General features: G+C 39.5%; 2 protein-coding genes and 1 long non-coding RNA gene across 3 annotated transcripts; 2 read left to right on the forward strand and 1 right to left on the reverse strand.

The window, feature by feature from the left end:
- Positions 1-75: 75 nt before the first annotated feature.
- On the forward strand, positions 76-7,566 carry FGB (fibrinogen beta chain). Its single transcript, XM_084517446.1, has 8 exons — positions 76-234; positions 1,897-2,100; positions 3,095-3,278; positions 3,875-4,102; positions 4,711-4,824; positions 5,386-5,508; positions 5,689-5,974; positions 6,892-7,566. Exons 1-8 carry the CDS (start codon positions 160-162, stop codon positions 7,118-7,120), a joined length of 1,443 nt encoding a protein of 480 aa, XP_084373572.1. The 5' UTR covers positions 76-159; the 3' UTR covers positions 7,121-7,566.
- A 2,842-nt stretch (positions 7,567-10,408) lies between these two features.
- FGA (fibrinogen alpha chain) lies at positions 10,409-17,116 on the reverse strand. Its single transcript, XM_084517447.1, has 6 exons — positions 16,977-17,116; positions 15,035-15,163; positions 13,815-13,998; positions 13,380-13,525; positions 11,678-12,752; positions 10,409-11,265 (listed from the first exon to the last, which is right to left on the reverse strand). Exons 1-6 carry the CDS (start codon positions 17,025-17,027, stop codon positions 10,556-10,558), a joined length of 2,295 nt encoding a protein of 764 aa, XP_084373573.1. The 5' UTR covers positions 17,028-17,116; the 3' UTR covers positions 10,409-10,555.
- Positions 17,117-21,534: 4,418 nt separating this feature from the next.
- LOC311436274 lies at positions 21,535-23,518 on the forward strand. The gene is made up of 2 exons (XR_014692714.1): positions 21,535-21,572; positions 22,530-23,518. It is a non-coding gene; the product is annotated as an uncharacterized lncRNA (long non-coding RNA).
- Positions 23,519-23,590: the final 72 nt, after the last annotated feature.

Genomic DNA, 23,590 nt, shown 5'->3' on the forward strand with positions numbered 1-23,590 from the left:
TGTTAACAGGAAAGCAGTGATTGCTTTGAAGGGTTGGACCTATCAGTGTCAAGCTGGAAATTGGGATTGCCACCTGTATATATAGGAACAGAGAGGATCTTGCCCCGTCAGAGCTGCTGATGGGAGAGGGTCACCGAGCAGCTCAAGCAAGCCAGCGCCATGAAGCTGCTCCTGTTGCTCCTGCTCTGTGTTCCTTTCATTAAATCCCAGGCTTCTACTGATTACGATGATGAGGTTGTAATACTGATTGGAATTCATAATAATAAGAGTGAAAATTATTAATTTTATTTAATTGCATGCATGACTTACCTGGCTTATGTGATTTAGCTAAGTTAGAAAATTATACAGTGCGTGTTCTTTTTCTCCTCAGAGAAATAATCTTTCAGTTATTTCTTCATAGGTATTTAACAGTGCAACAGTTATTTTCTGGTTTTGGATATACTTTCTTTCCTTTCTTTAGGGAATGAAGAATGGTAAGATTAGTTATTCAGCTAAATTTATTTAAGGATATTTATGTAGCAATTTTGACATGTTACGGACAATTCATTTGTGATGTGCAAAGGCATAGAAACGTGTATTTAATCAAGTCCTGTCTGAAAGACAGGAACAATTTTACTATAGATTCAGTAGACATTGGGAAAAATAAATTAGCCACCAGATCATTAACTGCCAGATTTATATTTGAAATGGAGAGGTAAATGGATAGTTAAACCAAAAGGTAAGCAATGAGGATCAATCTAAAATAATTTAACTTGTATTTAGTTTTCAACAAGTAAAATGTTTTATTAGGAAATTTGATTTATAATTTCAGAATGGTTTTTATATTTTGGAAATCCCTGCAAAAATGAAATAGGTCAGAAATAGGGTCAGGTGACCAGAAATTAGTTTATTTTCCATTATACAACATAAATGTTTATGTCTGTACATTGACTATTGATGAGATTACCACACTAAATCATTTTCAGAAATTTGCATGCTGCCTACTTTTGGTCCTTACAAATGTTTGTTATTTGCAGTTAAGTCCGAGTGGGATTGGACATGATCAAAGATTTGGATCCAATTTTGGTCCTTACAAATGTTTGTTATTTGCAGTTAAGTCCGAGTGGGATTGGACATGATCAAAGATTTGGATCCAATTGTTCAAACAACTAATGATTGAAGGTTTCATTTCAACAAATAATTTAGTTTCCTTGCTTGACTTACTAGTCTTTCAGGATAAACTTTAGGATGGAAGTTTCTCAAAGAAATGAAATTGTTAAGATGGTGTTTCTGTTTGCCAATTTTTATACGTAAGACTCACAGGGGTAGTGTTCTTCTTAGGAGACGATGTGTAAGCCTTTGCTGCTGGCAAAAACACAGCATGGGATGCGGGGGGCTGTTGTTGTTCCTGCTCCTGGGAGGGGGGAGGAACATGGGCATCCAAAGAAGTTCTAAAAACCTGGCTGGAGGGCTGTGACTGAGCAATCTTCTTGATTAAGCCACTGGGACACTGAATATTCACATGATGATGAATATTCTTCCTACCCCTCTTATTTCTAACATTTTTTTTTTTAATCTCACCACTTAAAGTTTCATGATTCTCAGTGGCTCTGAGCTATATCAACTTCATTCCTTAGTCAGAATGAAACATTGAAATATCGTTTTGCTTTGGTTTAAAGGCTTTTTAGTTTGTCTATCCCTAGGTGAAGAGAGTATGACTGCTTTTACAAGGAAAAACATTGTGATAATTTGTACATAATGTCAGTATTGTATTTCAGCTGTTGCTGTTTCTATTCCAATCCACAATTTTCTTTGCTGTTTGAAATAGAGTGCTGAATGGATACCATCACCCTGTGCATAGCATTTTGCAATAGCAGTCCTAGACTCAAGAGAGCTTCCTCTCCCCTGGCTTTGCAGGACGAAAGCACTCAACCTGAGGCTCGAGGCCACCGACCCCTAGACAAAAGGCGAGAAACGGCCCCCACGCTCAGACCTGTGGCACCTCCCATCTCTGGAACTGGGTACCAGCCCCGGCCACGAAAGCCGGATAAGCAGGGCAGCAAGAAGGAACGTATCATCTATCCCGATGCTGGTGGCTGCAAGCATCCTCTCGAGGAGCTGGTAGGTGTCTCCCTGTCTAAACAGAAATGGAGGATGGCACGGTTGTTAACAGCCTTCTAGTGTGCTGAACAATAGTTTTCTTTGCCAAACACAGAATGATCTTTCATTTAAAGCAGCAAAACTTAATGTCTTTTTGTTTGGGTTTGGTAGAGCTTCATTCAGAAGTGCAGTGCTATAGAGTCCATGGGATAGTCACAAAGACAAACAGCCTACAGTGAGTAAGGGGAGAGAGAAAAGGTTCAAACCACAAATGAGGAAAGGAAGCATCTGTGGGTTAGCCTGAGATTTACCCATTGGCTTGCATAGGTGACTATTAAGAATGACAGAAAAAAAGTTCTGCAAAAGAGATGGCTTGGATTTCAGGTAATCTCAAGGGGCTCCAAAAACTCACATCTTAAAATTTGTTTCAAACCATAATTATAGTCTACATTCAGTCACTGCTCCAGTGACTGAAGTCAGTGCAGTTCTTGTTGAAGAAGCAATAGTGCTCACAGTTCTTGACATGACCATTTTTTAATGAAACATACATGGCCATTTCAAGAGAGACATACATAACCAAGGCATAGAGAACATGGTTGATTTTCTGAGGATAGTGAAAGAGGAAGGGGTAGATATAAACATGCTTGAACACCAGCTAGTTCCTGACAGATTCTAGTCATGGATCAGGTGGCTGAACACTGTGAACATTTAGCAGTACAGAAAAGTGAAAAGCAGTTAGTGGACCCAAAAGTGTGAAGAGAGGCCTTTTCCAAAGAGCTTCAACAGGAGTCCTGTTGGGGGTATTCAAGACACCTTCCTTCCCTTCACACTGCAGCTTCTTCATAAAGTTAAATATCTTAAGCCTGTACCTTGATGCCTAAATATATGGTCACATATTACTAACTATTCAATGCTTTCAAAGCTATGGCCTTTCACTGACTAGTTTAGAAACTTCTCTTTTTTACTTCATTTTTATGCACAGCCTTTGTTTTTTATTTATTTATTTTTTTTTAAGGGAGTACTCTGTCCAACTGGATGTGAACTGCAAACTGCACTGGTAAAACAGGAAAAGACTGTGACATCAGTTATTCGTGATCTAAAAGACAAAGTGACCAAATTTTCTGATACTTCTACAACTTTCTATCAATATGTGAATATGATAGATGACAAACTGATAAAGACACAGAAACAAAGAAAAGGTATGCTGTTGTTATGAATCATAATGTAAATGATATTATACTTCTAGTGACGCTGCTACTATTACTTGCTAAGAGGACTTTTTAAAAATGTTGAAAATGCAGTAGAATATCTAGCAAAGTAGGGTTCCATAACTCTGCCATCTTAAATCTTTAAAAAAAAATAATTTCAGAGAGTCAAAGGAATGGATACTGAAGCAAGATTCTTATTAGGCCTTTAACTGTAAGGGTTGCCCCCTCTCTTAGCTGCTTCCCAATTCTTTGATTCCTGACAACTCCTTTGATCCATCCAACTCCTTTATGCCCAGATCCTGGCTTGGCACCATGGCTCTCTGGAGAGAAGCTAGTTATAGTTCTTTGGCAGAATATAGTGACACTGATAAATCTATGAGCTTGCAAAGAAATAATGGTGCACATGTAATAATTTTCCAAGAATCTCTTCATAGTTTTTGCACAGTGTGCAAAGGTAATCAAAAGACACGTATATCCTTCCTCCCCACTGAGAAAACAAGTGGCTTCTCAGATTGTGCTTACAGATTGCTCTTGACTTTTTCATAACATTGAAAATTAATCTGCTTCTCATCTAATTGTTTTTCTAGACAATGATATTTTACTTTCTGAGTATAACACAGAAGTGGAATTGCATTATAATTATATAAAGGATAATCTGGACAATAACATCCCATCAAGCCTCAGGGTCCTTCGTGCAGTCACGGAAACTTTATACAAAAAGATCCAGAAACTGGAAAATGCCATTGCATCCCAAACAGACTACTGCCGTTCCCCATGCGTTGCTTCCTGTAATATTCCAGTGGTTACAGGCAAAGGTACTCATTTAACTGTAATAACATCTCTTTCTTCTCACATTTATATCACTATGCATATTGATAAACACATCATTCAGTTGTTGGTGGTGTGAGTTGGTTGCTCTGAAACCTATGACACTGATTAGGATAGCAGAAAAGACAGATGGTTATCCAACATGAAAAAATCTTTTGACTGACCTGTACTGGTCAGACCAAAGATTGTCTCATCTAATAACTGGTCATAATCATTGGCCAATAGCATTTTGAAGAGTTAAGGTAAACCACGTTCACCTTCAGTGAGGTGAAGGTAATACATTTGTGACTCTCGTAGTTGTACTCTTTACTTTTTCAATCAAGAAAGGTTCTCTTTTTACAAGTTTGTCCAATTCAAAAAGTAATTAAAATATAAATAGTCCTCAGTTGTTCAGGTTGAGCTTTTAGAAATTCTTATCTAGAAAAGTATATCAATGCAAGTATGCTGTTCTTTCTTCCTTGCTTCTTTCATACAATGTAGTATGGAAATCAAAATCAAAGTACATAAATACATCTTTAAAATTGTTCCCTTGCAATCAGCAAACCAAAGAGTTTGGCGCTCTTTCAGTAACAGAGTCTCTGGTTTATTCTTGCAGAATGTGAGGATATTTTCAGAAAGGGAGGTGAAACATCTGAAATGTACCTCATCCAACCAGATCCTTTCGTCAGACCATACAGAGTATACTGTGACATGGAAACAGATAATGGAGGTTAGTGTGAAATAACAACGTTGTTAAAATATTAATTAATAAGAATTCCACAAAAAAAAAAAAAAGAAAAAAAAAAAAGAAGTAGTAACTTGCAATTTAAACAATCACATACAGAACTGCAATTTTTGTAGTTACTTGAGAATTAAGTCTGACTAATTCAAGAAAGTCTTGTTGGTCATCTTCAGATACACTGCAGGACATTTTATAATGAAACTGGAAATAAATTAATGGGAAGGGACTGGTGAATACTTACTATGGCTAAAATGGACAATGGGTGGGCAGAAGTGGAGGGTCTGGCTCATTTCCTACCCTGCTACTACATGCTAGCCAAAAAAAAACTGGGTCACTCTTTCACCTTACGTTTTTTCCACATTTGCTCATGAAGCAATGCACCCCTTCAGAGTGAGTAAAAATGGCAAGGCTGAACTCATAAACAGTGAAAACTCATACTTGCTGCAAGGAAGTCACATCATCTGTGAGATGATGATAGAAGGGCTGTATCTTAACGTTTCATGCTCCTTTCATAAGAGCAAATTAATCTAAATACTGTTGCTCCTGCAGGCTGGACTTTGATTCAGAACCGCCAGGATGGCAGTGTTAATTTTGGAAGAGCGTGGGATGAATATAAAAAAGGATTTGGAAATGTTGCAAAGAGTGGAGGGAAGAACTACTGTGATACACCAGGTAAAACACCGAGCATGAAACATGAAGAGTTCGTACTGAAACTGTTTTCTCATATTTCTTGAAGCATTTTGACTTTTTAAAATTAACCAATCTGCTTTGGCAGACGTGGGTAAATCATAAAGTTACCTTGAAGTATATTGTGAAATCAATTTCACAGAGCTCTCGTCTGTTGCTTCTCAGGTGAATATTGGCTTGGAAATGACAAAATCAGCCAACTTACCAAGATAGGGCCCACTAAAGTTTTAATTGAAATGGAAGATTGGAATGGTGATAAAGTATCAGCTCGCTATGGAGGTTTCACCATACATAATGAAGGAAACAAGTACCAGCTTTCAGTTAGTAACTACGGAGGCAATGCAGGCAATGCTCTGATGGAAGGAGCTTCAACGTTGCATGGAGAAAACAGAACAATGACAATTCACAATGGCATGTTCTTCAGTACTTACGACAGAGACAATGATGGATGGTATGTAACCACATTAGACAGTTAAAAGAAATTAATTATCAGACCATATGTCTCTCCTTAAGAGAAATATAGAATATTTCTCTACTTTGATGCTAGTTTGCACAGCATTTCATAGTAACCTAAAATAAGTTTCTCACTGCAAGTTACTAGCCAAGAGTTCACGCTGTCCCACTGGTGTAGCCAATGGCAGAACTGACATAGCTAAAGGGCAGGTAAAACTATATTATGGTAGCACTGCTCCACAGCCATGTGAGGAGCAGGCACACTGAATGATTTTGAGTACATGAATGATGTTACCAGAGACAAAATGGCAAATCTGGTACAATATTCTCAACATCAGAACCTGACGGTGGCAGTGCTTGTCCTAAGCACTGTCTTGCTTGAGTAGGAATATTGGTACTCTCCCCTGTAACACAGTAATGAGTCTTGAGGGAATAGATTATTAAAAAAAAAAAAGCCTACTCAGAAGACTGGAGCTCCTTTGTAAAGGATGTAATTCAGCACTCTGTCTCTAAAATATATGCTATATGTCTATCTTAAGACCCGATTACCTACTTACGAATAAAGGAATTGTTTAAATTTGGGAAGACATACAATCATCATTATTTCTAATATCCCTAAATTGAATTGATACTGCAGTTAGCATTATGAACTGCAAGTAATTGTATTTTTCATTTAGTAAACTAAAAAGACATTCTAAAAGAGATACAGATAAAATTTTACCTATTTCTCATAGCAGCTTCATGTTCCAAGTGTACTGTATAGCACATGCTTGCAATGGTAAATCTTTTACGTAAAGTTCAGAGAAGAATTTTAAATATTTGTTGTGGTTTGAAAATTTCAGTACAGGGACATGTGTGTGCACTCTCATCTATTTGCATGTTCATCTGTCTTAACTGTTCCTTTTACTTCATCAGGTTAACTACAGATTCAAGAAAACAGTGCTCCAAAGAAGATGGTGGTGGATGGTGGTACAATCGTTGCCACGCAGCCAACCCCAATGGCAGATACTACTGGGGAGGGTCCTACAGCTGGGATATGGCAAAACATGGTACAGATGATGGTATTGTATGGATGAACTGGAAAGGGTCATGGTATTCAATGAAGAAGATTAGCATGAAAATCAAGCCATACTTCCCAGATTAACTGCTATAGAAGTGATCTAAGTGTAAAGAAACAGGGATTTTCTTTTCATATTTGTACCTAGTTATGTTTTTCAACGTGGTATTCAGGCTTGTCTTTACATATGAGAACCAAATGCATATGTAGGACTATATAGTGACCTAAAATGAAAGGCAATGGCAACTGAAAATCAAAATCTGAACTATGAAAATGAGCTGCTAGTGTATTTTGTTCCATTTTTCATTTCTTCACAAGACAGAAGTACTGGTTTTGAAGATGTCCGATAAAATATGTATATGTACACTTGTTTCACTCTGTTACAAAGAAGTTCCATATCAAAATTGAAAAGGAAGAGGATTATTATAAAATGTTTTCTAAAAAAAATAAATAAAGCTTTAAAACTGATTTTTTCTCCACAACTTATAAGTCTTTAAGCGTTATTGGGGGAAAAGCAAATACATTTCACCAAAGAAAGCACTGTTGTTTTTCTTTTATATCATAAAGATGTGGTAACTACCTGTGTAACAAGCTGAGAAGGAATAAAGTGAAAAAATATGTATATCTAAAAAATCTGTAGGTTAACAGTCACTTAGTTCACATCCTATTTCCTGGATTAAATATGCCCTTTTACAGAAACTCAGTTGCATACCATACCTCATAATATCCTTTCCAGCATCCCACAGTCTTTATAGTATATCCTATATGGTATTAGGAGAGCTGACTGGTAAGTCTTTCACACAATCACTGTTGCAGGACAAGAGCAATTAGTAACTCCAGTCATAGGTTAGTTCTGGTTTGAAGGAAACACTAGAGAGCATCTTGGCCACGTTCATGCTCAAATCAGGGCCAACTTCAAAGTTAGATCAGGTTTCTGAGGGCTTTGCCCTGTCAAGTTTTGAGTATCTTGAAAATATTACAGCCTTGATGGGCAGCCTGCTCCACTTCACTCTCTTTGTGATGTTTTTTTCCCCTATATCTGCTCAGATTTTCCTGTGCAGCCATTAGAACACTGCAAACTGGACAGTGGAGAGGCTTTCAGGCTCTGGGCTAAATACAGTATTCAGGTCCTGCCTATCTTTGTATTGGCATCCTCCCAAATCACCCAGCCCCTGTCTGTTGCAGTCTTCCCTTATCTTTACCACTTAATGGGGTAATTGGGACTTTGGGGCTTGTTACTACAGCTGCTTTGGAGGGAACTACCCTGTTCCATTCCCATTGCCAGATCAATAGCTTGCTTGCACAGAAGCCTAGGAAAGTTCCTATGACCTGGAAGTGCTGAAGGAAGTTCAGGCAAGATACAAACCCAATTGTAGCAAAGAGGGATGGGGTGCTGTGCATGCAGTAAGAGAGCAAGTTAGTGAGGTTGACTATCTGTATACTGGCTTTTTTATTACGAATGTTTTCCTTTATGGACAGAAAGGTGGCCAGGCTCAACAACACGAGTTGCCTGTGAACTCTGCCTGTGAGTTGCATGGGTACACCTTGACCCAGTGAGCTGACTGAGCAGGGGGAACACCATGGGCAGTGATGAGAAGCACATTTTGCCATTTGCAAAAAGGTTTTATTAAAACCAGCTAAGCCCTCCAAACAAAACATCTCCTTGTATAAATCCTACCCAGGTGTACATTACCTGTGAATAATAAAGGTAGTTTAAGCAAACACAATGCAAATTGCCTTCTTTCTAGAGACATCTAATACAATACAGAGATGTATCAATGTTATTCTGACAGTCATCCTTTTGTTCCCTGTTCCCAAATGCATCTGTTTATCCCATCTGTGATTTGGACCAAGCTCTCTGTATAGATCAAGATCTTTTGTCAGTGAGGCTACCCTTCTCACCTTCAACAATTCTTTAGCTGATTATGATGGCAGTCTAAAATTCTCATTTACAGTTCTCATGTTTATTTAATCTCTGGAGTCCAGGAGGACAAGGAGGAGATGTCATAGCAGCATCACACTGCATGACTGCAAATATTCAGTGTCCCCTCAGACAGGCTTCCAGTGACACTAGGGAACAAACACACGGCATAAAGCAGAAGTAACTTTTCCAAAAGTGTAGAAACTTCTCCACGCATCTGGCTGTAAAGATGTCTCTGCACTTCAGCAAAATTTCAAAAAATGTTATGCAATGGTTGTGCTTGAGAAGCCCTGAAAAAAAGGCTGAAATTGAGCCTTCTCAGTATTTTATTATATTGTTAAATGGTATGAAAAAAGCTGAGCAGTAAGATTTAAGGCAAGCAATTCTGCTTATGCTTGTTTCTCAATTGAAGCATAGAAAAAATAAAAAGAGTAAATACTTGTGTAATTTTATCCATAAATATGAATCTTAGCAGTGGAGAGAAACATGAAAAAGATCAGGTAAAAATAGTAAAATCGCATTCAAAAGATCTAAACCTGGACATATTGCAAGTGTCTCCCTGCTGGTTTCACTAAAATAGGGGTCTAGCCCTACAAGCTTTGTATGGCTGAATTCTATTCCATGTATGTCTTGTGTTCACGTAGAGGAATGAACTGGATTAAGATCTATTTTCAACACCTATGAAAGGTTAGGTAGCTTAGTGCTGCATGCGTGGTGTAGATACAGAAATGTGAGCAGTACACTTTATATATCCTCATCTATCCAGTACTAACTGCAATAAAATAACCATCCAGCCCCGAAACCTTCTATGCTGGTGATAATGAATAAACCTGAGAGATAAAAAAATATGTTTTTGTTTTTTTTACAGTTCTCAGAAGGAAGGTGCAAGGCAGTCATTTAAATATTAAATTATTGTGATAAAACTAGAGGCAGCATATTTGATACAGGTATCACCTGGATTTGGGATTTTTCTCTGCAGCTGAAGTAAATGATTAAGTCTGGCAAATGTTATTAAGTTGAAGTCCAGTCTGTTGACTTGCTCCAAAGAGCACCACAATTTGTCACTTTGAATTGCTTATTTCTTCAGTAGATTGATGTGACTACTATTGGCATACCCAAGACTCTCCTTCCAAATCACCATCAAGATAAACTTAAGCTGCTTTTTAGAAAATTGCTGCACAAATGTAATTTTTCACTCACACTTTGGAACAATTGTGTAAGGCATAAGTTAGGGATAGTCATTTTGTGAGTTTTTGACCTTTAACATGTCTAGCATGTTGAAAAGCCTAAAACATGTTAGTAAGAAGTACTCTGTCCATCAGAGAGATGTTTACTGAAGTTTTATAAAGGGACCGATAGAAAGGTTGCAGACAAGGTTTATATAAAAAGCTTTTTAAAATCAGTATTTCCTTTAAAAGTTTTTCAGTTATAAAGAAGATGAAAGAACTATTTTGTTAATAATTAATCAGTGTTTATTTTGTAAGCTATGAGCTTTATGTCCAGTTGCCTTCACATTCATAGGGTCAAGGTATGTCATGCACATATACATGAAAAATCTTTTCATCTTTTAGTTGTGACACATATAATAAATGCCTGTCCTTCTACAAGGTGTCCATGGGTCTGATTTTCATTCTAGTGATTTTCAGGGAGTAATCAGAGGCTTTAAAAGGCATCCAGACAACACCATTTTCGATCTCATAGGGAACATTGTACCGCGGGTCGTAGTGGCCCCCCATGTAGTAAATACCATTGAGGTTGGCTGCCTGGCAGCTGTTGTACCACCAGCCGCCCCCGTACATCTCCGCACAGCTCTCCTCCCAGCGGTCGTGGTCCTGGTCAAAGGTGCTGAACCGCATCTGGGCGTGGGACGTGTACTCGGTGCCCTCCTCCAGCCAGCCGGCAACCAGCGCGTCCCCAGCCGTGCCCTCGTAGGAGGACACAGTGAGGGTGTACCCTTCTGCTTCAGACCCTACCTGCACGATGTACTCTGCGTACACAGCATTTCCATCCCAGTCCTCTAGCTCTATGCGAAGCAGAGTGTCATTCTGAGTCAGCAAGTGAATGTTTTCATTGCCCAGCCACAACTCTCCTCGCCCTTTGGCATCCACGCTGCCGAAACCTCTCTTGTAGTCTTGCCAGGTCCGGTTAAAATTCACTGATCCATCCATTCTCTGTTGGATCAATAGCCATCCTCCCAAAGTGGTGTCTTGGTCGCAATAAACTGACAAAACCTTATTGGATCCCGCTGGCTTGATTTTGAAAATGCCACTTTTGGCACCAGAAGTGTGTTTCTGGCGGATATCATCGCAGTCTAAAAAAAAAAGTTGATCTGGTTTGACAGGAGTTATCAGTAAAATTTAATTAAAACTTCAGAGGAATCCAAGTAGCAATAGCTCTGAGGAAAATTTGTTAAACATGTCTTGGACTACACTAGGTATAATGACAGGCAATGTTAAAAAGAATTGAGAGAAGAAAACGTTACGTATTTCTTAAACTGTGAATTGTCTATGTAATACCCGAATATTAATGATATAATTTCCCCCTTTTTTTTTCTTTTTTTTTTTTTTCTTTTCCTTTTTTTCCAAGGTGGCAACAAACAGACACAGTTCTGGCATTTTATCATCACATCATTATACTGCAGTACCTAAAACCGCTCTGTCAGTTTGGTTATGGATGGAGTTTGGCTCCACTACCTCATTAGCTATGTCTGTGAGCCTGTGTACCTTTCCCAGTGCTGGCTGTCCTTTGCTTCACTGCTCCCGCTCTGAAGCTGCGTGCCTGAATGTCTGGGGTGTCCTCTGCACTCTGATCATGTTGCACCCCACCTAGCTGCTCAGATATTTCACGGGTCTTTAGTGATTTGGTTTCAAAAGTGGAGCCTCCCTTGTTGAAACTAGAAGAGGAGCTGGTAACTACAGTCTTGGAGTGACTTGCACCGCTAGACGAGAATCCAGGCTGAAACTGGAGTCCTCCAAAGTCATCTTCTTCCCCCTCTCCTAAGTCAGTGAATTTGTCTTTCCCTCCGTAAGACACTGTGTGGCTGGATGTTCCAGTACTCAGGTGGCTGCTGCCTGTCCCCGTAACACGGCCGCCAGTTGAAATGGTGCCAGATCCACTAGAGTACCTACTGCTACTGGATCCAGATTCATGGGTAAGAAAGGGCTCTAACTCAGGGAAAAACCTGTCTAGGTTGTGGAAGCTACCTGGCCCACTGATATGGTACGTGCTTCCTTCACCTCCAATATTTCCTAGTCCTTGCAAGTGGGAGCAGTCTGAGCCATCAGAGGAAACCATTTTCTCAACTATTTCTTCCCTGGGGCCATCAGGGCCATTAACAACTTTCTTGGTGACAGTTTTGGTGCATCTATGAACAGTGGTGGTTTTGTCTCCCAGGCTAGGGGTGTCTCTCCCATGGGGAGAAGTAATTAATTTGCTGGTGTGGGAATGTCCATCCCCCCTTGATTCTGCCACGTGATACAGGGTCTCGCCTCGGGAGGAGCTCGAGCCTGTTTCTGGTCTTTCTAACACCACTTGCATCTGCCTGATGTTATTAAATGCATTCAGAGCTTGCATTTCTGGCAGAGGCTTAAGCTTAAAATGCTCAGGCACAGTCGAGTCCTTAAGTGGCCTCATTTTCAGTGTGCTCAAGGTGGTTGTTTGAAGGTCTGGGTTCATGTTGATGGAGCTGGCCTGGGTAAGCTGCTTCTGGATGTTATCATAGCTTTCTTTGTCCACCTGGTAATCAAAGCTTCTAGCACAGCTTCCTTTGCAAGCTCGTATCTTAATATCAATGTCCACCTACATGAATAGAGAGAAATAACTTGGTTAGGGAACTTGTCTGACTTTCACAAGCAAGTATATTATTTAACTGGACTGGGCAAAACTGGGAGCTGCATTGGTACCTCCCATCTACAGCCAAGCTTTTCCAAAGCTCCATTTTGAAACCTACTCTGGCTTCATTTCCACTGCAAATACAACACACACAATGGCACGATGCACATAAGTGCCATGGAGAAGTACATTGTGGCACGTTCCCAGTTACTGCTCCTTTTGCTCTTGGGGCATAAGGGTGTCCTTATGAAGGACAGGACATCTCCCCCCTTGTCCCCAGCGACTTGCAGCTCCTTACAGGAGGAGACTTGCCCCACACGGAGCCACTTATCAGCAGATACAGCATCAGTAATCCTGGCTGCCTGACTGAGAGCAGATGAGAGAAGGAGCCCTCCTCAGTTAATGCTGGTTTTCATGCAGCAGGAAGAGAAAAGCAAGCCCCCCAGAAAGCAACTCATTTGGGGATTTGCCTCAGCAGGTCAGATAGTATTTTCCTTCTGGATGGAGCACCAGTTGCTGTGCTTGGTATAACAGACCCTCTTCGCTCTGTAGCTAAGCTCTGGAAACAATATGCATGGTGTAGAAGCTGCTTACCTCCAAGCGCTTCATCTCCAGCACCTGATCCTGGATGCTGTTTTGCAGAGCTTTAATTCTGTTCACTTGAGTGACAACTCTCTGCTTCAATGTCACAATTCTCCGCCTCAGTTCTGCTGACACCTGCCCATAATTCTCATCAAGCTCTGAAACACAAATGCATCAGGGTCAGCTATGCTTGTGTGATTTTCTTTCCTAAAAGAGTGTCATGTGTTAAAACACACAATTAAAATATGTACTTAACATATTTCTCATAAGAGTAAACTTAAAAAACCTACATTAGATTTTACCAGTTACTAGTTAAGAGTCATGTATTACTATGTTTATTCTGTCTTTTGAAAATGAGGGCCAGTACAGCATATATTTTCACTAAATGCTGTTTATGCACACACAAAAAAATCAGCCATGAAATATAAAACTGAGGGAGATACTTACGCTGGGCACCCTCCAGGCCTGGTTTTATTACATTTATGGTTTCCACAATTATCCGATTGGACGTTTTATAGTTGTTCTGATTGTCTGCGAGCAGCTGCCTAATTTTGTCTATTCTGTGACTATTATCCTGGTCCATGTCATCAATCAGTCCTTGTATTCTGCAACCTGATGGACATTTTGTACCCTAAGATTGGAAGAAAGAAATAATTGTGTTAAAGTCTTCATGAGCATGCCTTATTTTTATCAATGTTTACTGGTTTTTGCCAGCACTTAAAACACACTTTAAAAAAAAAAAAAAAAAAAAGATTCTGCAACTTCTTTTCAGCTGTTCTGCCCTATTCATCCAATGACTTTGCCAAGGACTTGTGTGACTTAGAGCATACCACCTCATCCTTCATGTCCTGCACCTCTGAGACCGGTGTGATGGAATCACTGTAGTGCATCCCATGAAACCTGCTGTAAACAGGGATTAGGAACCCTTAATTTTCCTTTTACTCTTTTCCTCAAGAGTAAAATAAAATAAAACAAACAAAAAACCTTATTTGTTTCCCAAAAGACTGCTGTAAGGAGAGCTTTGTTGTCCAGTTTGAGAAAGGGTGTCTTAGGTCAAGTTATTAAAGCAAAATTTTCCTCAGAAAAGCCTAATGTTCTTATAAACTAAAGCTCTTTGGCAAAATTACATCTTACAAATATAGCATAAAGGTGAGTTGAGATGTAAGAGGCAAGAAGAAGACAAATTGACAGTTTATACACAGAGACAGTCAGTCAGTCATTACGAATCTTTTACTGAATGTTTTGTCATCAGTTTTTCTAAAAAGTAGCTCCTGAAATATGAGTTGTTTTTACTTATTTTTCTTTGTCACACATTTTCCTTTCAATTGCCTTTCTCTTACCAACTCCAAAAGCAGCAATATCAAAATTCTGAAAATAATAATCATTTTTTACAGAATAATCTTCTTTTATTTCATCTTTCTATTCCAGACTGATTCTGTACCTCTGAAAACTGTTCTTCCTTCCCTTTCTTTCTTCTTCAGTAACAGCTGCATTGCTTTCTTTCTTTCTTTCTTTTCCCCAGGACACCACGATGTCCTGATATGAAGGTTTAGCTGCCCTCTCTCAGATCTAAGGCTCAAATGTGTACAGCCTGCATGACACCCATCAGAGCAGGCTGGCTGAAGGCTGTGAGTACCCAGTTTTCATCCCCAAAGCTCATTGCTCACCCAGTCATCATCCGCACAGATGGGCCAGTTCTTCTCATACTTGCAGGTGGACTGCTGCATGTGCTCCACGATCCTGGGACCACGCACACCTCCGCCCTCCTTTTCAAAGCTGCTCTTTCCATCCTGCGCCTGCCAGGTAAAAAAAGGGGAAGTGCAAACCTGAGATTGTCTAAACAGTTGTCAAGAGAATAGAAATTTAAGCACTTAAGCACTCAGTGTCATCACGGCTGCAGAAAATGCAGACATGTGGAAAGAATCACCCAGCAATGCAAGGGTTTTATTCCTGGCATTTCTTGTAAGATATGATTTTCTTACAATAAAGCTTTTCAGTTCTTAAAATTAACACACCTTAAAATTAATGAAAGGTGCTCAGAATATATGATAATATCATTAAAAGGTGATCTTGTGCTCTGTGTAAGCTTAAAAAATGTTAAAAAACAACTTGAAATTAGATTCAAACTGCTTAAGGTAAAGCATATGCTTTGAAATTTCTGTGTTCTACACAGAAATTTCTGTTTGTACACAGAAACACTATGTTTGTTGTCATATTTCTAAGTTTCTGTTTTCATTCTACCCCCTCCAGTCTACACAAAACTGTCTTAAATATATATATGAATTTTGTTTTCCCATTAGTGTTTCTGATTTTAATCAGAGTTGCTAACTATAACTTTGTAGCTGTGTTTTGCCCAACATAAAGAACAAGAAAGCTAATAACGCTGTAATAAAATTACTAATGTCAGTGATGAATGGATTCTACTCCGCTAATGGAAAGAGAAGAAAGATAAGTATTGAGATTTTCTTGAAATCTGAGAAGCAAGAATACATTTACACTAGCTAATTCTAAATCAAAATATTATAAAGATTCCTATTGCGTTATTGCTCAGTAAAGGACTGGAAAATAATTATTTTTTCATAAAAGATGAAGTAGACTGTTTTAAGACTTGATATGTAATTAAGTCTGACTAGACTCCTCTGCACACATCTTACTTTCTTTTCAAGCAGTATAATTAATGCTTAAAAATATTAATGCTTTATTCTGAGGCAGAGAAAGTTTCCCTAATTTCAGCCTTCAGGGCCAGAACCTTATCCCTATGGAATTGGGTGTTTATTCATTTTTGCTTAATTCATCCTGAGGATCTGGCCCAACTGGCTGTTAACAAAATAACAAATAAAAAGTTTAATTTTAGATGGTCTGTGCCCTTTCAGCACTGACAGCTCCAACATGACTGCTTCTGTTTTGTCAGATCTGCTTTGTATAACTCCTGTCATTTGTTAAAATATCCACTTTCTTCAAAACACAGTCACAAAGAGAAACATAAAGACTACAACAAGATTATGGGCTGAGACCTAAATGAAAAAAAAAGGGCAAAGTTATATTAGCATAGTTGAAAATCAAGACTATCACTTTCCTTATCTAAAAAATGATTCTTGCTTAAATCTGCTTTAACCTGATGCTGCTGTCACAGGAATCACTGTTGTATAATTGGTATTTTATGATAAAGGCATTATGTGTTATTTGTAGCTGGAAAATATTGTAGAGGTAAACTGAGATGTTCTACCCAAAGGAGAGTAGAATTTACCCTAAAATAAACTTTAAAGTTCCTGACTTGCTGGAGCCACTAGCATCCAAGTCAGTCAGTTTTAAGATTCACAGAATCATCTATGAATCTAGGAATTCATGTTAATGTATCTGCTTTGCTGCTCCTAAAGCAAGGCAGATTCCGCAAAAACAGATTAAGAAAAACTACAGAAATGGATATTCAAGAACTGCTGATGTGAAAGTCCAGCACTGAATTGCTTACAGTAAGCTTGTGCATATGTGTGCGCATTGAATTTCCCAAGCTAGGTGACAGCCAAAACATATCTAATGAATTAAGATTAAATAAACCTTCATTCTTCAAATCATCATGATATGAAAAGAATGAAGTAAGCAAACTCATACCCAGGCTAAGTTGAGGCAGAGCAACACACAGAGGATCCTCATGGATATCATCTTCAGAGAAGAGCGAGCAGAACTCTGACTGAGAGGATGTTCTTCTCTCGTCTTTTGATGCAATTTAAACCTTAATGAAAATCTGAGATTAATCATTATTTTCCCTCTGTTTGGAGACAAAACATGCCAGATGTCCCCAGGTGATTACCTAAGGCCTCTTGCACAAGTTTCTGGTGCTGTTTGCTCCAGATAAGATTGTAGAGCACCAGCATGAGGGCAACACCATGAATTCCAGGAAAAAAATAATCTGTTTAAAGCTTAGTTTTTTGTAAACAGATGTTCAGCTAAGATGTGTGCAGGATCTAGTAGCATCCAGGAATACTCAACCACTGGAAGACACACTCTGTGTGACAGGAATTTAGCTAGTGTAATCAAACAGTTGATATTTGAAAAAGGAAGTCATTGGTTTGCCCTTTCTCTGTGACTATGTTCCCGTGGGCCTCCTAAAGCAAGTACTTGTCTTAGAAAGGTTGATATAGGCTATTGATGACCAAATGGACTGTGTGAATTGAACACATACTTATGAAGAGCACAAAATAGTAGTATTTGAAAATGCCCCAGAAAAATGTTGAGAACAATTAAGGGGATATATATATATATAGATATATAGATATATATAAAATTTATTTTTGAACAAAGGATATAGTTTATGTGTGGCAATTGATGATAATGTGCTGCTGCTGTGAGATCTATAACGAGCCTTACTATTACTGGGGAATATTATACATGGCTGTCAAACACCTGAAGATGCTGCCTGTCTCCACCACAGTTGCCACCACAGTGAGCAGAAATGAGCAAGAAAATCTTTGCTTGGGCAAATGTCAGCTTAATCAGTTGAAAGAATAAAACACTCTATTTTTTTTTTTTTAAATAATATGACATTCACAAAACTTTCTGTCAACTACAGGTTGCTCATCATACTCTGCATCACAGAGGCATGTTTAAGCCTGATTCTGGCACTGTACATTTTTAACTACAAATAGCTGATTGTAGCTTTGGATCCATTGAAACAGCCTCTTGAGTTTTCTCCTATCCTCCTTTCCTCTGTTTTTCCTCTTCTTCCATCTTCAGAAGTCTTTGTCGCTCTCCATGTAAAGTTCATTGAAGTTGAATTGGGCCCTTTGTTTTCTCCTATCTCTGGCTTTGCATTGCGCATTTCCCTTACCCAGGAAAACCCTCTTAAGCTTAAACAGATCATATACCAATATTACTGAGTCATATTCTCAGGTAGCAGGAAACAGAACAGTTCAATAAGATGATGCTACATTGATTTATGCCACTGATTTACACCTATATCGCCAGAATCTGGCTTTGCAAATGAGATATAAAGGGGTTCTATTACATTTAAGACTTAATCTTACCTGTGCATGCATAAGCTGAAACAAGACTGTTTGTTTATTTTAATTTCCTGCAGGCTGTTTTGTAAAGACTTCTGTTGAATCCCACGCAGTGCCAGTAATGCTATGATGCAAGAAACACCTTCTAATTTCAGAAACAGAACAATCCAACTAACTTCAGCCACAGAAGTCCAGACAGACCCCATGTTACCTTTGCTCAGATTGAAGATCAGCCAGCCATGGCTGTGTTGTTTGGTTGATAAACATCCATAAGGCAGCTCCTGAACTCAAAGCACATAATATACTTTCATAAATTCTCCGCTGCTAAATTCAGCAGTGGCAAGACTGATGACTCTTCCCCACTCCAAGTCCTACACAGTTGTGTTGACTCTGGTGTAACAGTAGTGTGAAAGAAATATAAGAATCTTAAGGAATTATGAAAAGCTCAGAAAACAGTAACATGCTTGAGGGAGGGAAAGATCATGATAACAAAAAGACTTGTAGCAATAAGATAATTTTTTTCAAAGAACAGAATAAAATGAGCAACATGCAAAATATACTTGGGTCCACAGACAGTCCCCACTCAAGCTAATAAGCTCTAATTTAGCATAGTTGATAGACACCAAACTCTGCTCAAAGACCATGGCTTTACGCCCTCCATGCTCAGGAACACAAGAATTGCACATACACCTCCACATGCCCTCCTTGTGCGTACAAACGTGTACTTGGCTGTACTGCTGGATCACCTGTGATTCTCCCTTCTCCTGATCATGTTTAGTGTGTACATTGCTGCCTGAAGCTGTATGTTCTTTTCTGAAGACTTAAACCTCAGGGATTTTTCTGTGGTGCTCATCACTCAACTATCCCAGTGCCTTACCAACACTCATTCGTGGGGCACCACTTTCTCCATTTCACGGCTGCAGAAGCCAGGTGAGAAGGTTAAGTCCAAAAGTAGCTTTTAGGTTTGGGGATCTTTTTTGATACATTGAGTTTTCAGAATACACTGCATGTGCAGACCCCTCTGACCTCAGCTGTAGCTCTCCACTCAGCACTGAGGTCTGGAGGAACATCCAGCAGCCAGGTCTAAGATCACCAAGTGACTTGCCTGTGGTCCCATGGGAATGAGATGAAGAGGTCAGGAACAGTACCTAATTTTGCGGAGTATTGGCTGTAAGAGATGACTGTACCCAGTCTGGTCTTGCTCACTACATTTGTTACAACCTCAACAACAAACAAATTGTCCTTCATTCTTCTTGCAACCAGTTCCCATGCTCAGCACTGATTAGGCAAATAATGTATTGGGAAAACAAAACAAAACAAAACAAAACAAAAACAACAAAAAAAAGAATTAGGTGATAAATATCTTTAGGACAATATCATAATGAATATGTAAGCATAATTCAGATGTGATGTGTCACATTAGTTCTGGATTTTCCTAACTTGAAAGAGCTTGATTTTGTGATCTTCAATACTCTCTGAACATTATTTTTGTAATTTTTTAGGCTTTAAAAACAAAATGTGTTGAAGAAACAGGAAATTTGTACCATTCTCTTCATGTCCACATTCTTGCAATGTGAGCACATCAAGTAGAAGGATTTCTGCCTTTTCAACCACGGTAAAAGAGGGTTAGACAATTTGCTAGATGGTGTGATACACATACACTACTAGTGTAAGACTGGACGTTGCAGTAGTATGAGACAGCTTTCCTCTGACCCTGATGGAGGGTGCTCTGGTGACCTTCAAACACACACAAAAAAAACCTTAAGCTCTGGTTCAAGTAAAACCCAGCCAATGAGGCTAGAGGGGCTGGAAAAGAAAAAAAGAAAAAAAAAGAAAAAAGAAAAAAAAAAAAAAGGAAAAAAAAAAGCTGATAACTGATCATAAACATTAGGTAAGCTAAGAGGGTTTTCCTGCTTCATATGTGAAGCTGGGGAAAAGGAGGAGTTCCTCAGGCTTTCCAGTTGAGGGCTGAATCTGGGCCTGACCTTCAGCCTGTACCTTTGCTTTCCTGTTGCAATCATCCAGTCACTTCTCTGTCTGTTTGTTTGAGAAGGCTAAAGGCTAAGAGCTAAATAAACTTTGGATTTAACTTTAATTCATGATCAAAGGACAGAAGTGCAGTTTAGTGCTTCGGCTGCCCTGCTCTTGGCAGGCTGCCACAACAATAGTTGGGGATTCCAGGATTCAGTTCTGGTTTGTGTGCCCTGGCTGAGAGCCAGCTCTGAATCAGAGAATCACAGCATGGCTGGGGTTGGCAGGGACCTCTGGGTCCACTTGGTCCAACCCCTGTTCCAGCAGGGCCACCCAGAGCAGGGTGCCCAGGACCACGTCCAGGTGGCTTTTGGAGATCTCCAATGAGGAGACTCTACCATCTCTCTGGGCAGCCTGTGCCAGTGCTCCATCACCTTTACAGGAAAGAAGTTGTGCCCACTGCCTCTTGTCCTGGCACTGGTGCCACTGGAAAGAGCCTTTCTCTGTCTTTTTTGCACCCTCCCTTCAGGCATTTATAGACATTGATGAGATTTCCCCTGAGCCTCCTTTTCTCCAGGTTGAACAGTCCTAATTCTCTCAGCCTCTCCTCACAGGAGAGGTGCTCCAGTCTCTTGATTATCTCAGTAGTCCTCTGTTGGACTCTTTCCAGTATGTCCCAGTCTCTCTTGTACTGGGGGCCCAGAACTGGACACAGCACTCCTGGTGCAGCCTCGCCAATGCTGAGTAGAGGGAAAAGATCACCTCCCTTGACCTGCTGGCAATATTTTGCATAATGCAGCCAAGAATATTGTTAGCCTTCTTAGTGGCCAGGACACATCACTGACTCATGTTCAACTTAGTGTCTACCAGCTCTTGTTTGCCCATCATTGCCTCTGTCTCCTGTTTTACCACCAAACCCCACCACAAGTTGCCAGAAGGTGCCTTATCCTCCTCTTATCTGCTTGTTCCTGTCCCTCCTCTGGAAATTTTGTCTTAGATACAGTTTCCCTCTAGCTCCAGCTCCGAGCTCCACTTGTTCTTAACATGTTCCTCAGCCTCTCTTGGTTTTGTTACTAGCCAGTCCCTGCATCTGGTCCCATGTTTCCCCCAGTCAACATTGCTGGGGCCTCAGCTTCACTTGAGCTCCCAAGTCAGTGTTTGTGTTTCTGAATTTGCACCACCCTCTTCCTCCAGTCTGTTTTCTTCCCTGCTTCTACTGGCCAGACAGCCAATGCTAGTAAGTACCTTCTCACTTGCCCTCTCAGTCCTAGTTTCTTTACCCAAGTCTTTCAGTCTGTCTACTTGATTTTCCTCACTACCCCTCTATCTCTTCCTATTTTATTTTTTTACTTTGGAGTGATCATAGCGTATAAAAAGAAGGCAAACAGTGTAGCACCCAAACCCTGTTACGAACTCTTATAAACTCAGAGGAGGATAGGTTAGCCTACATATAAAGGATTACACTATATTATACTGTCTATGCTCTGAAGGTCGTGTGCAATTATAGACTGATTTAGAAAGGAGAAATAAGATCTTTTAGAATATAAAATGGAGGCATTAAATCAAAATGCAATGTATTTACTTGAAAACAAACAAACAAACAAAACAACAACAAAAACAAATTTAAAACAAAAACAAACAAACAAAAAAAACAAACAGCAACAAACACCAAAACACAACTTGAGAGTATTATTCTCTCTCTAAGAGTTAGACGAAATAGATCTCTTCTGGTTCCTTTCTGATAGCTAGATGGTTGGAAACAATAGGAAGGATCTCCAAAAGGCACGAATCTTGCCAGACTTCTTTCAGAGCCCATGGGGTATAGCTGCAGATTGGTATCTGTCAGACTCCCTTCTGAGCACTGGCAGAGGACTTATGTGACTCCTTAGGCTACTTGGATTCAACAGCCCTGACCTGACAGACTTCTGGAGCAGAAATTATTTTTGAGACTTTAGGACAACAAAACAACTGGTAGAATGAGCCAACCTTAGCTCCTGTAAGCAACCCATAAAATGACAGCTTACACCAACTAAATGTGTGCAATTACAGCAGATTCTCATCAAATAAGTGACTGCAAGCTAAAAGATAGACTGGGGGGGGAAGGGGGGAGAAACCACAGTTCAGACCTAGAGTAATGTTGCTACAGATTTCATAGGTGGGATTTTAAGATTATTTAACCACCTTTATCCTATAGGTGGGATAAACTGAAAACAGAAAGTGAAAGTGACTTGGCCAACGCCACTCAAGAGACTGTTTGCTGAACCAGGATCAGGCTGGGCTGGCCAGCTTCCAGCTTGCATCCTTCCCACAGGCCTCTCTACATGTACCACATGAGGAACCCTAGGAGAGGCCTCACTGCACAAAACATTCAGGATAACTGCTTTGCTTGGTGAAGAATTGTGTGTCAAGACTGGAGCTGGGCTGCAAAGCACAGCTGGTTGCATGGATGCAACAGAGCCATGCAAATGTACTGGTTCAGTGGTGAGGAGGGGTTGTCCCTTGTCCCAAACAGCGGTTAACCCTGTGTTGGCACCATGTTAGCAATGGCTTCTTCTGACCTACTCCTGAAAAACCTGCCTTCCTCTTACACTTCTCTGTCTTTAAAACAAACTATTTGGATGCGCTATTCAGAAATATCCAGTGAACTTCTGGCTGCTCGATGGTAGCTAAAAGGAAAGACCAGGAAGCACTTCTTCATATATCAACTTGACATGCATCTATATTTCTGTTCTAGCCTGAACATATCTTTCATTGAGCAATTTATTCACAAACTTAATCTGATTTGCTAATGAACCCAGAAATACTCATCAAATATTCTGAATGAGTACATTCAGGCAGCATCTCAAACTTTTTGCTGTTCTTGAACTGTGCTGTTGGATTGCTCATCTGGATTGCTGGAAAATTATTACTGTATCTAGGAAAAGCAAATGCAACAAAAATGTAATTATTTTCTACTGCAAATTTTAACATCTTTGCTCTGAAAATCATGCTATATACATTAGAATCATTTAAAATGCTTATGAATATGGTATTCAGGAATAATAGTTTTACAATAGCATTCAGGAATAATCATTGTACAGTGTGGTAGTGTGTGCTATATAGAAAACCAAACTTCTATTCTGAATAATATTTGGGAAACTTGTTAATGTATATGTTCTGAAATAAAATATCTTTGTTATGCTAGTATATTTCCTAACATATCCTGGTTGAAAATGTATTCATTACTTTGTGGTAAGCTCAGTTATATGGCCTTTA

The sequence above is a fragment of the Aythya ferina genome (assembly GCF_964211825.1).
Source record: "Aythya ferina genome assembly, chromosome: 4".
NCBI classification, from domain to species: Eukaryota; Metazoa; Chordata; class Aves; order Anseriformes; family Anatidae; genus Aythya; species Aythya ferina.

Bases quoted from the DNA above. Each gene is read 5' to 3' on its own strand.
- FGB (XM_084517446.1), top strand. From the start codon at position 160: ATGAAGCTGCTCCTGTTGCTCCTGCTCTGTGTTCCTTTCATTAAATCC. The intron at 5,509-5,688 runs GTAAAACACCGA...GTTGCTTCTCAG, and splicing joins GAACTACTGTGATACACCAG to GTGAATATTGGCTTGGAAAT. The intron at 5,975-6,891 runs GTATGTAACCAC...TTACTTCATCAG, and splicing joins GACAGAGACAATGATGGATG to GTTAACTACAGATTCAAGAA.
- FGA (XM_084517447.1), bottom strand. From the start codon at position 17,027: ATGATATCCATGAGGATCCTCTGTGTGTTGCTCTGCCTCAACTTAGCC. The intron at 13,526-13,814 runs GTAAGTATCTCC...TTTGTGTTTCAG, and splicing joins AGGCCTGGAGGGTGCCCAGC to AGCTTGATGAGAATTATGGG. The intron at 12,753-13,379 runs GTAAGCAGCTTC...CTATTCATGTAG, and splicing joins TGGAGATGAAGCGCTTGGAG to GTGGACATTGATATTAAGAT.